The sequence below is a fragment of the Euleptes europaea genome, chromosome 3 (assembly GCF_029931775.1).
Source record: "Euleptes europaea isolate rEulEur1 chromosome 3, rEulEur1.hap1, whole genome shotgun sequence".
NCBI lineage: Eukaryota > Metazoa > Chordata > Lepidosauria > Squamata > Sphaerodactylidae > Euleptes > Euleptes europaea.
The window spans coordinates 42,735,576-42,751,930 of NC_079314.1; the positions used below are offsets into that span (position 1 = coordinate 42,735,576).

The window sequence follows — 16,355 nt, forward strand, 5'->3', positions numbered from 1 at the left end:
CTGCAATTTTAATTTCATGGTGTCTCTCTGCAGGAGTTCATATGGAAAATCCCTTTGGGTTCATGGATACTAATGCTGTACCTTGTGCATCTTTCTCCTCTGGAGAGGCACATATGACAGAAGGGCCTGGTATGTCCTGCAGTAGAGAGGCAGATAGCCTTGAAAACACGTAAGTGGTCATTATGCAGGGTCTCCAGATTCAAAGTGTCATTGTACTCCCTTTCCCTCCTCAGTGACAGTTTTGCTCACCCATTTTTGGACTTAGACTATATAAGTAAATAGTAAATGGGTAAGTAACAGCATTGCAAAAACTGTATTTGTTGCAATAGTGATATATGTATTTCTGAGTTCACTGTCTGTGTGCCAGTGAAAAGCAGGGAGGGGAAAGAAGGCAGAGTAGGAGAGGGTCTGTAGAAAGAGTGGTGGGCTAGAATGATCTGCCAGCAGCAAAGGGGAGCAGGATACAGGTGCTAGCCCCTGCCCATTCAGGCATGGATGCCTTCACAAAGGGAAGGGAAATGGTACCTTTAAGGACACGCGCCCTCCAGTTCTTTCACCAGTGATCACTGACTGCTACTTTGTTATTGAAAGGATCCCAAGGTGAGAAGGAATTATGCTTTGAGCCTCCCTCTTCCCTTCAGTGCCTGAGGGATCAATAGAAAAGGGAAAGTTGGACTCCAAGTCTGTGTGCCGTGGTCTCTCTGCCTCCTGTAATTTTTTTGGCAATAGAGGACCAGTTCTTCTTTGTGAGAGACAATAATAAGGTGGGATACATCAAGCTGGTCTCCACTTCATCATATTTATGATGTATTTGCTACATAAAGTTTCTTGTAGTTGATGCAGTCAGCGCTTATTGTTATTTTAAATACATGCACTTTTGCTTGAGTGTTACTCCGGAAGTTTTTACAAGCTAGAATTTGTTGATCATGTTTGTACGTTCAGTTCCTGTCTTCTTTAGACCAACATCCAGTTAAGATTATTTTATTGATATAACTCTCTGATTGTGTACTTATTCAATTTATCTGTAGCAAATTAACTGGTGACCTTTCTGGAGCCAGTGCTGAAATTAAGCCGAAATCCATACGTCGTGCCAAAACGTGGTCAGGTGAAGTGGAGAATCTGTACAGATTTCAGCAAGCTGGATATAGGGATGAAACTGAGTATAAACAAGTGAAGCATGTTAGTGTGGTAAGCTTGGTTATTGTGCAAGTGTGATCTGTCTGGGCAAAGTGTCTAGAACTTTTAAAATGTGGTATGTAATACCGCCGCACAAATATGTGAATAAGCCTGCCTCGTCGTGCAGAACTGTTTTGCCAGAGTGGGTGGGAAAGACACAACTGAATGCAGAAAAGGATAAGGGGATGAGATTGTGGTTGGGGAACCTGTGGCCTTTCACTTGGGAAGGCACCCTCCAGAAGCCTGTTCCTCAGGAAACATCAGGCTTTTGTGACAGCAGCAGCCATTACACAAATCCCACTCTCTTCTCAGCCCTAATAATTCCAGAGGGGTAGCTGCATTAGTCTGTAGCAGCAAAATGAAATAGCGGTCCAGTGGCACTTCAGAGACTGAATACAATTGATTCCAGCATAAGCTTTCATGAGTCAGAGCTCACTTCATCACATGCACAAGGCCAATAGATACATTCCTTATGGATGAATGCTTCAGGCATCCAATGGAGTGAATTCTGATCCATGTACACTTATACAAGAATAAATTTAGTTTAATGTAGTTTATCTGTAAGGTGCTACTGGACTCCTGTTTTATTCTTTTGAGACCATTTGCATGCCTGTCAGCCAACATACCTTACACTAAGGAAAGAGATAAAATGCTGTGCCTCTACCTGACCACTATCCAGATAATTGGTTCCTTGCCCAATTGCTGTTAGGATTAGGAAGTTTCTTCTAATGTTCAACCGAAATCTGCCTTCCTGTAACTTAACTTCATTAAATGTAGTCTTGTCTTCTGTGACAGAAACAAACACATCTTAGCCCTCATCCATGTGACAGCCCTTCAGGTGTCTGAAGAGTGTGACCACGTCTCCCTTCAGCCTTCACTTATCCAGGATGAACATATCTAGTTTCTTCAACTTTTCCTAAGAGGAATGACTGCTTTCTGATCCTCTGCCTATCTTCATTCCCCTCCTCAGAACCTGTTCCAGTTGGTGTACAACTTTCTTAAAGCTCAGCACTGGATTCAGTATTCAGAGCCAGCGTGGTGTAATAATTAAGAGCGGTGGTTTGGAGCGGTGGACTCTGATCTGGAGAACCGGGTTTGATTCCCCACTCCTCCACATGAGCAGTGGAGGCTAATCTGTTGAACCAGGTTGGTTTCCCCACTTCTCCTCATTAAGCCAGCTGGGTGACCTTGGGCCAGTCACAACTCTTAGAGCTCTTTCAGCCGCACCCACCTCACAGGGTGTCTGTTGTGGGAAGGGAAGGTGATTGTAAGCCGGTTTGATTCTTCTTTAAGTGGAAGAGAAAGTCGGCATATCAAAACCAACTCTTCTTCTACTCCAGATGAGGTCTGTTTAGTTCAGACTCAAGTGGACCTATTACTACTTGTGGCTTGGACATTATACTTTTTTCAAGGCAGCCTAAAATCCCATTAGCCTTTTTTTCCAGTTGCATGACTGCATGACTTTTTTCCAGTTGCATAATGTATGTTCAGCTTGTGATAGCAATCTGGAGATCCTTCACATGTATACTGTTGCCAAGCCAGTTATCTTCCATCCTGTATCTGTGTTTCATTAATTTGGTCTAAATGCAGAACTTTGCGTTTGTCTCTACTGAATTTCATTTTGTTACATTGTGTGTGTTAAGTGCCGTCAAGTCCCTTCCGACTCATGGTGACCCTATGAATGAAAGTCCTCCAAAATGTCCTATCTTTGACAGCCTTGCTCAGATCTTGCAAATTGAAGGCTGTGGCTTCCTTTATTGAGTCAATCCATCTCTTGATGGGTCTTCCTCTTTTCCTGCTGCCCTCAACTTTTCCTATCATGACTGTCTTTTCCAGTGACTCTTGTCGTCTCATGACGTGACCAAAATACGACAGCCTCAGTTTAGTCATTTTAGCTTCTAGGGTCAGTTCAGGCTTGATTTGATCTATAACCCACTGATTTGTTTTTTTGGCAGTCCACGGAATCCGTAACACTCTCCTCCAACACCACATTTCAAAGGAATCTATTTTCTTTTGTTACATTACAGCCCAGTTTTCCAAACTATCTAGGTCATTTTCACATGGCTTTCTGAAATCAAGTAATATTACACCCACAATATTCCTATAATCCAATTCCCACAATCTGTTAAAAAAAGAAGATAAAATAAGATTAGTCTGGCAGGATTTGTTCTTGACAAATCCGTGCTGGCTTCTACTAATCAGTAATCACTTCATTGTTTTCAAGATGCTTACAGACTGACTGCTTTATAATCTGGTATTTTTTTCCTGGTATCACAGTCAGACTGATTGGTTTGTAGTTTCCCAGAACTTTGTTTTTCTGTTGTAAGGTAGTTAGGTATTCCCCAAGCAACTCCTTATCAGTCTTGAGTTGCACCATTCTTGTTCCTTTTGAGTGGTTGCACACAGTTCCCCTTTCAGAAGAAGAGGCAAAAGAGGAGTTGGTTAGAGCCACCTTCCCTTTGTCACCTGTTAACATTTCATCATCCTCTCTGAGCAGCAGAGCTGTTCTGAGCATCTCTTGCCAGCCTCCACTCATGCTGATCCTTTGCTTTCCTGACACTGTCCCTACAAGTCTGGGCTACTTGCTTGTAGTTGACCCTAATGCCCTATCCCTCCTTCCATTTCCTAGACACATCCTTTCAGTCTTTCTTGTCTATATAGCCATGTTAGAGTAAATAAAAGATTCAGTCATTCATTTAAGTTGCTGAATGCCCTAATTTAGCTTCTAAAAATCTTGAAAGCATCATCTGCTAGTTGATATAAATAGCCTGTATGGTCATGGATGACAGTCGTAAGACTGACTTAAACACTAAAATATTGTGGAGTGGAAGACTGGGTTTAGTTCACTAAATAGGTTCTCACTATCTCTACGCTTTATGAAAAATCAATGATGCTATGAAGCTCTTAGAATGGAAGGGGCACAGGAGTAGCAGTGTTTCATTGGGGGAGGATATTGGATTGATAGGAAAAAAGGGGGCATCAACCTAGAATGGCGTGCCTATATCACAGATTAGGATCTAGCAAATTTACTAAGTATGCCAAATGTATTAATAGCAAGATTATGTTCCCAGTCAGACAGCCAATCCATACCATTGGTGGGTATCTGTACACCTAGCTCTTTTTAAAAACCTGGAAATGTTGTTGATGAGCTGTTGGGCCATGGTGGAGAAATGGCGGGCTAAATGTAGCCCCCCACCATTCCCCCTTAAACAGGGAATCGGTGGGTTTTTAAAAATGGCTGCGTGTGTGCCACTCTGGCTATAGGTTCAAGATGGGGAATTCTGCACAATACCTTTTGTATGCTCAGCTCTTGAATCCAGCCATGGTTACATGCACACTTATCATCCAGTTAGATCGAGGCCTGTTTGTATATGGATGTAATCCCTTTTGCAAGGGGACATGTGACTAGATTCATGCCAGCTGTTTGAAATAACTGAGTTCCTTTTCCCTTGCCGTTCTATGTGCAGGTGGAAAGGTGGCCAGAAACAGGATTTGTGAAGAAACTGCAGAGAAGGGACAATACTTTCTATTATTATGACAAGGAAAGAGAATGTGAAGACAAAGAAGTCCATAAAGTTAAAGTTTATGCTTACTGATTTTGTTTAAGTGCAGCTGTTTTTTTTTCTTTTGTAGAGAAAACTTACCTGAAATTCTTTTGTGTTGTAAATGAATTCTAAGCCATTAAATGGGTTTTCTTAAACTAACTTGATGAGTTTAAATATGGGTCCACTCTCTCTGCAAAAGGGGAAAAGCAAGATTTATTCTGAAGCACGAATCTCGAGGAAGACCTGGAGAACTGGAAAGGAGTGAGATCCCAGTTAGTTTTGGAGAGACCATGTGTACTCACATGCACAGTGGAATGATTCCCCTTCCTCATAGCTTGGTTACTGGTTAATTCATCTTTGAAGGCTGGAATTATATAGGATGAGTAGATCAAATGAATGCTATCTAAACAATAATTCTACCCCCCCACCCTCCCTTGTCCACATGGCTGACTCTGGCATGGTAAAAGGAACGGCACTCCAGAACACGTGCATTTATTGTCTGAATATACATTTCCTGGATACAGTCGTGCTGACAAATGATTTTTAAGATGGGCCCTATTTTCCGCTGACAAGGACTAAAGAGCCAGCAGCACTGCCTCCCACCCACTGACTCAGTCTTGTTTGGATCAAGACATAGGGAAAGGGGTTGGGAGTTGCTTGTCCTTCCACATGGACAGAAGTGGGAGACTGTTATTCTTTCCTCTGCTCTCTTCCAATGCCCCGTGGCCTGGCTTGTGCACTAAAATGAGTACCTGAATTGTACGATAAGGGAAGGGCTTTGTTACATCCTTTTTTCTTGCTCAAACTTAAGAAAGAGAAATGAAAATGTGAGGGAAACACCTCAAAAATCCAGGATGGGGTGGGAAAAGGATTTTTCTGAGGACCTGTTCCATTGTGTTAGCTGCCCTTTATACCCTCAAAACTGCTTGTTAATAATTATGTAATTGTGTAAGATCATCTATGGTATTGGGCAACTGCAATGTATATTGTAGACATTCCCTAGTCAGTTCCTCTTTCCTGCTTCAGATTCTGGCTTATTTTGCAGCTTGTTAAAGAGAAGCTTTTTTGAATCCATGAGAATATTCTCCGAAATTTATGTAGGAAAAAAAAATCAAAGTTCAGAATCTGAAGTTACTGATCATTCAGTGACTGATCCCATTAGAGAAAGAAGCATGAATTGATAGCATTTGAAGGCTACATTCTTTGTTCCCCAAATGATATGCAGTATGGGTTTCATGTGGCTAATTTTTTCCAGTTATGGTGCCCCTTACTCTGTGTGATAACACTTTGTGGAACAAAACGTTATTTTGAAGCTAAATTCAATATCCAGACTGACATCAGGTTGGATCCAGTCAAAGTTTTTCAATGGCAAAATGGAAACTTCCTGCCTCCCTGCTCCCACTGACCTCCACTAAATCCTGCTCTTGGGGGAGAGGGGATCCTGAGGGGGATCTGCAGTTGAACAGACCTGAGTAGGATTCTCAGTAGATCTGCTTAGGGCTGTAGTCTTAAGAATTTTAGGATGCAACTTGCTGTTTCATGTCTAACAGTGGTTGTATCTGTAATTATTGCTTACATAAAACTCTGGAATTGATGCTTTAAAAGTCATAAATATACTAAACAGTTGCATCAGACAACTGTATGTATTCACTGTTATGCACAATGTATTTTATGTCCTTAAAGCAGTAAAATTAGTGTAGATATGACAAAGTGTTTAATAGGTTTCAATTTCCCCCAACAGTTCCTTTTAAAAAACACAGGAAATGTTTTATCATGGCTTCAGAATTTGCAGAAATGTTGTATCTTTGTGCTGGAGAGGAAATGTTAGAGCCCTTTTGCTTGTATCAGTTTGGGAGAAAGATTTATTTGGGGGAAGGGCTTAGGATCAGGGGGGCCAAATTGGGGCCAGAGAGATGGCCTTTGTGGATTGTATCTGACCCTCACAGTTGTCTTTCCTGCTGTAAGTCATTCAACTGTTTTCTGTGTTCTCATTGCTAAAAGCAATGAATAAAGAGGTGACCTATTTTGTGCAGAAATAATGGAATGGGCAACTCTTTCATCGGTGTGGTCAGCATGGAAACAGCCACAACAAAACACTTCTGTCAGCCTACAGTATAAAATGTTACTTGGGAGAGGTGGTGCATCACAATGCTTGCAGGGGGCTTTGGGCATAGAATCATAGAGTTGGAAGGGACCACCAGGGCCATCAAGTCCAACCCCCTGCCCAATGCAGGAAATTCACAACTACCTCCCCCGTCCACACCCCTAGTGACCAGAAGATGGCCAAGATGCCCTCCCTCCCATCATCTGACTAAGGTCACAGAATCAGCATTGCTGACAAATGGCCATCTAACCTCTTCTTAAAAACCTCCAGGGAAGGAGAGCTTACCACCTCCCGAGGAAGCCTGTTCCACTGACTAGACGGAAACGCTTTTGATTTAATTTCAACCCGTTGGTTCTGGTCCGACCTTCTTGAGCAACAGAAAACAACTCGGCACCCTCCTCTATATGACAGCCCTTCAAGTACTTGAACATGGTTATCATATCCCCTCTGTCTTCTCCTCTTCAGGCTAAACATACAGTGCACAACAATAGTTTGGTTACCAAGATAAAAGAGGAGGACAGACCTTTATGGAACCTGAAGCATTCAGCTGCTGGAGCTTTATGGTTTTATTCTCCCTTCAGCGAGTCCTGCATTTCTTCTTGGCAAGGGGCTGCGGTTCACTGGCAGAGAATTTGCTTGACGTGCAGAAGGTCCCGGGTTTGATCCTTGGCATCTCCAGTTAAAAGGATCAGGTGACGTGAAAGACCTCTGCCTGAGACCCTGGAGAGCCGCTGCCAGTTTGAGTAGACAATACTGACCATGATGGACCAGTAGTCTGATTCAGTATAAGGCAGCATCATGTGTTCATGTGTTTTTTCAGTTCCAGCACTATAGTATTGGAGCCACATCATGTACTGGCAGGCGAATACGGAAATATCTACACAGTGAGCCTCAGAATAAATAAAATATAAACCTGTTTTATGTCCATATACAAAGCCTCCATGTTCACAAAGAATCAGTGCCAGGAGTACAACTGGCTCTTCTGAAGGAATGATTACAAATCATGGCTCTGATGTTTGCACAGAATCCATGCCAAAAGTCCCAAGGGAAGATGTCTCTATGGATTCCACATATTACTCAGCTATTAGTGTTCCAAAGACAGCATAAACAGAAGGAAGATCCCTAGCTCAAGGTAGAGTGTGCGCCTTCCATGTGGATGGTCTGGATTCAGCGCTGGCTCCAGCTACAAGGATCTCTGCTTTGAACGGTGGCTGCAATCTGGAGTAGACCTATGGAGCTAAATGGACCAGTAGTTGGACTCCATGTAAAGCAGCCTCATATGCTCATGAGAAATCTTAGAGCAGGCCAAAGGTACCTACCATTGTATCCTGGCTGTGTCTACAAAACAAACACCAATGAAGTCTTTGGCAATGACCATTTTTGTATCAGTCTCAAATTTCAGACCACTCTTAAGTTGTGTATACTACTCAGAATTCTCTCCCCCTACTTGTAAGCCATCTGAAACAGGATATAAATTCAATGAAAATAACAACTGATATACACTGTATGTGAGAGCCAGTGTACAGTCACCACAGTCCATATGGAAGCCTGGTTCTAGCGCTTCAGCGTACCAGGCCAGGGGTTTTGAGAAGCGAACTGCAGGCCTAAGCCAGCAGGCAACAACTTCTGGGCATAGTACCTGTTTAGCCTAAAAAGATAGAAGAAAGCAGAGTGTTACTCTTCAGCCTGAGGTGTTAATGTTTCTACACTTACCTGCCTCTTCTCACTGAAATGTTATATCCCTCCTTACCTTGCTGAGACTGCAGCGCTGAATTCCTGACAAGAGTGGTTAGGTGGACACATTAAAATGGCCAGATATGATTCACTTCTGCTCCAAATGTGAACAAATTAGGTCTTAAATTAACCAGTCTTGGTTTCTCATTTAGAATTTGGGACAAATCTGAGTGTTTTAAAGAATGCCTCCTAGATTACACAAACACATTAACACATGTATGAATGGACCATCACAGATTTGATACCATGTTTTAAATTACCTTGTATCACCTCAGCTGCCAGCCATCTGGTGTGAAATAAGTGTAGAGAAGGCGGTGTTCATACATGTGTGGATGAGTCCTAAGTCATCCACACATGTGAAGCGAAAGAACAGTAAAACCTCAGACCTTGGGTAATGTACTGTGTACTAAAAGTGTTGCTTGTATTTTGAAGTAAGATTTACCACTTTAAAACAATGAACTCAATATATAAGGAGGATCCTTTTGGTTTGTTTATTAAGTGTGTATTGATAAAGTAGGAAGAAATAGTTGAGGCTAAAAACAATCTCAAGAGGATATGCTTAGATGAGGTCCAGTCTGGGAATCCTTTGGGAACAATGTTGGATCAAATATGCTCAAGCGGCTTATCTATAATGCCAGATGCCCTGCAGCCCTTTACCTACATCTCAGGAAGTGTGATGGTATCTAATTTGAACCCCTCCTAGATCTGCCTCCAACTTGGAACCGTTCTGGGCCCATAATTTCATATTGCACTTCAGCCAATTCTGAACAAACTCAAGCTGGCAGCTGCCCTAAGAGCAGTGGCTTTCAAACTGTATTTTGGGAAAGCCTTGGAATCCTCTGAACAGTCTTTCTTGAAGGACAAACACTATAATTCTTCCTCCAAAACACACAGCTATGGGGGAGTCTTGAATGTTTTATTGGACACACTTTCAATTCATGCTGAGTGCTGGGGGCACTGCCCCGAGCGCAATGGAAGAGAGCTGATAAACTGAAACTTAATCCCAACTAAAAGGACATGCTATTAGTGGGCTCTGACCTGGATAGCCCCATGTCATCAGCTGTTGGAAGCTAAGTAGGGTTGGACCTGGTTAATATTTGGATGGGAAGTCCAGGTTGGAATGCAGAGGCAGGCAATGGAAAACCACTTCTGAATGTCTCTTGCCTTGAAAAACCTGCAGGGTCACCATAAAGCCAGCTGTGATTGGACGGCACTTTCCACCATTGGTGGCCCACAGGGACTATTATCACTCCAGTCTTGTTCCACCGACCCTGGCTTCCCAGTTATAGGTGTGGAAAGATGCCATGGAAGCCTGTCGGGGCCTTGTGGTAGGATTTGGATGGATGGATAGTATAAAATGGCAACGGGGTGGGTAGACAGGCACGTTTGCTTCCTGCTGATTTGCTCATTCAGAAATTGGCCCCCTGGCCACTGAAGTGAGCCAAATAGGGAAAACTATTTTCTGATTTGCGAATCTATGAGAAGAAGGTTTCGGTGTTACATTTTGTCTGCTGCTACCCCTTGCCTTGGTGCGTGGGTGCCTAGGCTGTTTATCATGTGACAGCAAATTGTCAAGACACAAACAAATGTGTTCATTCATTACTAATGTTTACCCAACTGAAGTCCTCAGGGCTCAGCAGACCCTGCAAGGAACATGGCCACATCTGACTGAAAATTCTAGTTCAGAATGAGCACATGGCATGGTAAGAGGACAATACAGCACTTGTTGCTGACGCTATTAGCAGCTAGAGAAGATCTGCTAATTCTTAGAAAATACAAGTGTCTGGACACCAGAGAGTTGGTAGGCGCTTCAGAGAGGCAAGTTTTGCTTGAAAAACAGGATAAAACCCCACAAACCGCCCCGCTGTGTTTACTCCTTTTTTTTAGTGGAGATGGGGACTGGAAGGTTGTCCTTTCTTCTTTCAGATGACTTTGGTATGTGGCCTCCAGTAGATTCCTTGTTTCAAGGGATAGCTGCATTTACTGATCAGTATGTCAGCCGTTGGAAGAGCCCTGTGGCGCAGAGCGGTAAGCTGCAGTACTGCAGTCCAAGCTCTGCTCACGACCTGAGTTCGATCCCAACGGAAGTTGTTTTCAGGTAGCCGGCTCAAGGTTGACTCAGCCTTCCATCCTGACAAGGTCGGTAAAATGAGTACCCGGCTTGCTGGGGGTAAAGTGTAGACGACTGGGGAAGGCACTGGCAAACCACCCCATAAACATAGTCTGCCTAGTAAATGTTGGGATGGGTGCTTGAACAGGGGACTACCTTTACCTTTATGCCATCCAACATTCACATTCCATAGCATTTTACTGAGGATTTTGTTGTTGTTGCTGGTAATGTGGCAGAAATTAATTGGCAAACACTGTCAGTAAAGACTGCCTGATTGAATTGCTATGATAGAATAATAATAATGGGGACTAAAAAAAAAGGAAGACAAGTTGGAAGAAATTTTTAAGATAAGACAAAAGACAGAGGAGTTGCAGGTTGCTTATATAAATTAATGGTAAAAGATGAAGAGTATATGATAAGATTGATACAGACTAAATGGCAGAAAGAGGGTCCATTTTCAAGAGAATTAATAAAGGGAATAATGCAAGGGTTGAAAAATATGAAAATGGATAAATATAAAGAATTGGGAAGGAAAATAATTTTAAAATGGTATAGAACCCCGGCGCAGATTGCTTGTATGGTGAGGGGTTTGAGTTCAAAATGTTGGCACTGTGGTCAAAGCAAAGGATGGTTTGCACATATGTGGTGGGAATGTCCAAAAGTAAAATTGTTTTGGGGAAAAATTATAACAAAGATGGAGAAATTATTTAGAATAACAATTCATTTAAATAAGGAATTCCTAATTATGGGAGTAATAGCTAATAATAAAATAAACAGAAAAGTCAAGACTTATTTAAAGCTATGATATTAGTGGGCCAGGCAGTGACAGCAGCGGGTTGGAAAGATTATGACAAGTGGTCAATGGAAAAGTGGAACAATTATTTTTTCGGTCAGGTTCAGTCCGAAGTCATTGCACATATAACCCAAGATGATAAGTGGGAAAATAAAATACAGGATATTAAAGAAAAATTGTCAAATTATATGGAATGGATAAAAAAAGAAGCAGCCAATTCGCACATAGCATATAACATGGAAAGATTGTGCTCATGGTTAAAACTGTAAAGGGAGCCTTTGGTCCGAGGGGGGGAGTTGAGGGTGGGGGAGGGGGGAAAAGAAAAAAGAGGTGAACTAAATGTATAAGAAGATATATTGTGTATAAAATTTCCTCTCAAAATAATTAAATAAAAAGAAGAAGAATGGATCTTTGCACTTGTTGTACAATGGAAGAATCCTGCTGCTTAGTCTTTTCCTCCTTGACAAGAGTAGGCACACCGCCTGCTGATGAAAGCTCTTATTCATTTCTTTATCTGTCCCTTGGAGATAAGGCCTTGAAAAGCACAAGAAGCTACAATTTCCTTTTGTTTCCTGGTGTTTAATCCCTTTAAATGCCAACAATAAGAAGGGCTGGGATATAGAAGGGGGGTACAGTTATTTTCATGACAACTTCCCAGTTCTGCTACTGTATTGACAGTGCAGTCATAAGACGAGTTATACCATTCTAAGCACATTAAAGCCAATGGGCTCAAAAGAGTGGTTATAATCAGGCAGGACCCCCTCCTATCAATGCAGAAGCAGAGTTATCAATGAAAAGAGAGCGGGAGGGTAGGGACGCCAGCACAAATATTACCTACAGCTGTCCTCAGTTGAAGACCTGGCAGAATAGCTCTGACTTACAGGCCCTGTGGAACTCTTTAAGGTCCCGCAGGGCCCTGACATTACTCAGTAGAGCATTCCACCAGGCCGGAGCCAGGAAAGCCACATACTCTGAGGGCCGGAGACCACCAACAGATTGTTATCAGTTGAACGTTAAAACCAGCACCTTAAACCTGATCCAATACTCCAGCTGGAGCCAGTGCAGTTGACGTAGCACTGGCTGTATATGCTCTTGGGGCGAGGTCCCCATAAGGAGCCTCGCTGCCATGTTCTGTACCAGCTGGAGCTTCCGGATCAGTCTCAAGGGCAGTCCAATGTAGATTGAGTTACAGTAATCCAGCCTAGAGGTGACCGTTGAAATCCAACAGGATCCATAAGTCTCTGCGGGCGAGCATATATTAGCTCGCTGCCCAAACAGGGTGGAGGTGGAAGGTCGACCTGGGCGTTCATGACAAAGTGATCTGACCGTGGGACTTCCTCACTGACCACCAGATCCAAACCTTCTGCAGCAAGAGAGAATTTTCATGCGAGTGAGCTCCTTTAAAAAAAATCTTTGCAGTCTACCAATATGTTCTAATTATACAAAGCAACTTATTTTGTGTTAAGTGACCTTGCTTAAGAACTGCAGGTGAGGCCAAATGTCCTCCTGTTCCAGAATTCATTGCAAGAATTCCCAGCAACCAGCAGCAGCTATGTGCCCCACTGGAAGCTGACTAGGGACTTCCGGGTTGCCCACTTCTATTCTCCTGCCCCTTTGGCTATTTCCCTCTGGTTTTGTCATGGATGTGAGTGTGTTAAGTACTGTCAAGTCACTTCTGACCTATGGCGACCCTGTGAATCAGTGTCCTCCAAAACGTCCTATCATTAACAGCCCTGCTCAGGTCCTAAACACTGATTCTGTGGCTTCCTTTACAGCAGTGGTTCCCACATTTTTCAGGCCACCGCCCCCTTGGTTCCACAAAGTCAACCCCAGCACCTCCTACCCTATCCAACCACACAGTTGAAGGGGCCTACCTCTAGCGCCCCCTACTGCCCCCTTGCCTCTTAGTGCTTCCCTAGGTAATCCCACTGCCACCCAGGGGGTGGTACTGCCCATTTAGGGAACCACTGCTTTGCAGAGTCAATCCATCTCATGTTGAGTCTTCTTCTGTCATGGATAGCAGCCCGAATAGCCCAGCTTAGCCCAGGCTTGTCAGAGTTTGGGAGCTAAACAGGGCTGGCCATGGTCAGTACTTGGATGGGAGACCACCAAGGAAGAATGGGGTTACTATACAGAGGAAGGCAATGACAAACCACCTCTGCTCATCTCTTGCTTTGAAAAGCTCATGGTCCTAAGGCTACCAGGAATAAGTTGAGAATCAGCTGCTTCTTTGTTATGGATTGGGGTTGCTTTCTTGTTTCTGTGCTAGGTACTGGAAAAAAAAAGAACTCATCAAGTTCCTGCCTGAAGCATACAATATAACAAGATAAAAAGGGTATGAATGGGAAGTGAAAGAAATAATGAAAATAATGCTGTTCATAAAGTGCAACACAGCATCTTGTGGACTGGCCAATACGGAGACTGCAGTTAGAAAGGGAAAGGTACAAACAAGGTTCTTAACCCATGGCAGTTGTAGTAGCAGGGTGGATATGAAAAAGAAAGTAACAAATTCTAACTACAAAAGGAAGCCAGAGAGAAAAGGCAGACAGCACCAACGGCAATAAAGATGTGGATGATGAGTGGTTTTGGTAAAGATGAACTGAGTTGAAGAATTAAGAAGAATCAAAGGCTCACACCACAGTCTTGCCACCCAAGTCAAAGCAATTGATGGAAGCCTTTCCTATAGATTTAGAAACATGGTCATTTTCACCCTTGAATTAAAAAGGAGCAATGCAAAATTATTTAACAGTGCAATCCTAAACATGGTTACATCCTTATAAGCCCATTGATGTAAATTAAACTCAATTTAATTTCACAATAGAAATTATTGGTTAAACACAGAGGAAAGCAACCATCACCCAGCCATTTGTTTGCATTTTGTGGAGTGCCTTCAAGCCTTCCCCAATCTAATTTAACCTCCAGTTAGACTGCACCAGTGTGATGTAGTGGTTAAGAGTGGTGGTTTGGAGCAGTGGCCTCTAATCTGGATAACTGGGTTTGATTCCCCACTCCTCCACATGAGCGGAGGAGGCTAATCTGGTGAACCGGGTTGGTTTCCCCACTCCTCCACATGAAGCCAGCTGTGTGACCCTGGGCTAGTCACAGCACTTTTAGAGCTCTCTCAGCCCCACCTACCTCACAGGGTGTCTGTTGTGGGGAGGGGAAGGGAAGGTGATTGTAAGCCGGTTTGTTTCTTCCTTAAGTGGTAGAGAAAGTCAGTATATAAAAACCAACTCTTCTTCATTCAAGGGTTTTATGAAGTAGTTCAATATGATATGAAAGAGTTTTCCCTATCAGACCTCAAAAGCACCATTTGATTTAATAATGTTCTCTATATGCAGGACAAATAATGCTGCAGAGATGAAGGTGGGGAAACCACTCTATGGTGATGTTCTCACGAATTGTACTTTGCTTTAGAACAGAATTCCAGGAACAAACCAAGTAGCTTGATTTTAAGACAGGTACTTGGCGTTCAAGAACTGTTCAGACTTTTTTTTATGCTATTCAAGCACTCACACAGCACTGGGCGTATCATGTATACAAAAACAGTGCAAAGATCAAAGCCCTATACAGAACAAAGAGACAAACTGTACCAATTTAAGGAGCATTCTAATGGGTGTGTGTGTGAGGGAACAACCAACACACTTCACAAATTCTTGTTATGTTTCCCTGCCTTAAAGGAGTGGGCAGCTCTATGTGGCTCCTAACAAACCGATTTCTCTGGTTCAATTATTATTGCTTCATTATTACTTCAAGTCCCCCCCCCCAAAAAAAAGCACAGATGCAAGTCTTTTGCAACATATTGCCTGTTTTCATCAAATGAGGCCCAGTTTGTATGTACGCATGCAAGAGCAGACTTGGAAGTTAAACCAGCCCAGGAGCAAGCTTCACCAAGTGGGCCCTGCGGTGCTGGCCACACCACAGAGTCTGCTGAGCTCAGACTGGGGTGGCGACTGTGGCGACAGGTACAGTCTTGCCCACATCTGTTGACATCATCCTGGGTCTGGTCTGAGTGGAATCCTTGGTGCTCTCAGCAAGTGCTGTAGAGGCTCCTTGGGCAGCAGCTCTCCAAGAACTTTCCCAGTAAATACAAGGGCGTGCTTGCAGCCATGACATCTCATCTCTCATGATGAGCAGCCACTTCCTCTGGAACACCTGAAGCTGCCTTATACTGAATCAGACCCTCGGTCCACCAAAGTCAGTATTGTCTACTCAGACAGCTCTCCAGGGTCTCAGGCGGAGGTCTTTCACATCACCTACTTGCCTAGTCCCTTTAACTGGAGATGCCGGGGATTGAACCTGGGACCTTCTGCATGCCAAACAGATGCTCTACCACTGAGCCACAGTCCCTTCCCAAATTTACCTACAAGGGTGCTCAAGGTACAAAGAAATGGCTTGAAAATATTATTTGAGAAGAGGCCTGCTAGATCACTCCAAAGGTGTACCTGCCTACCTATCAAATGTCTCTTGTATGAAAAATGCCTGTCAACAATGTCAGGTCACAGGCTCACATACATGTGTCTTATGAATACAGAAAGCAGGGGAAACAGCATGAGAAGTGGCCCATGACCACTTGAGGCTGCCCCTGTAATGTTGTCAAAGGTTCTGGACCATGTTCTTTGTTTAGGCAGGAAGTCAGGTATACTGGAAGCAGGAGAGCGGTCTGGGTTTATATGTTGCTTCGGTCATGGCTGATACACCTTTAATTCTGCTGCTCCGTTGTCAAGCCAGCCCTGGTCCAGTGTGCTGTGTGATCAGCCACACACTGGCACTGGGTCAAACACATTTGAAAATTTTGATTTTTAGGCAGGTTTATTTGGAAGCAAGTCCCATCGAATACAAAGGGACATATTTCAAAGCCAGTGCATACCAAATGCAGTCTGGCTTCTTGCT

At 43.2% G+C, this 16,355-nt stretch overlaps 1 protein-coding gene across 1 annotated transcript in view; it reads left to right on the forward strand.

Moving 5' to 3' along the window:
• Positions 1-38: 38 nt before the first annotated feature.
• The window catches only part of MEIG1 (meiosis/spermiogenesis associated 1), a 256,861-nt gene continuing 240,544 nt past the window's right edge, over positions 39-16,355 (forward strand). The window contains exons 1-3 of the mRNA XM_056846090.1: positions 39-169; positions 1,029-1,188; positions 4,644-4,776. Coding sequence (XP_056702068.1) covers positions 42-169; positions 1,029-1,188; positions 4,644-4,772 — 417 coding nt within the window. The 5' untranslated portion in view covers positions 39-41 and the 3' untranslated portion in view covers positions 4,773-4,776. The remainder of the gene's footprint in view (positions 170-1,028; positions 1,189-4,643; positions 4,777-16,355) is intronic.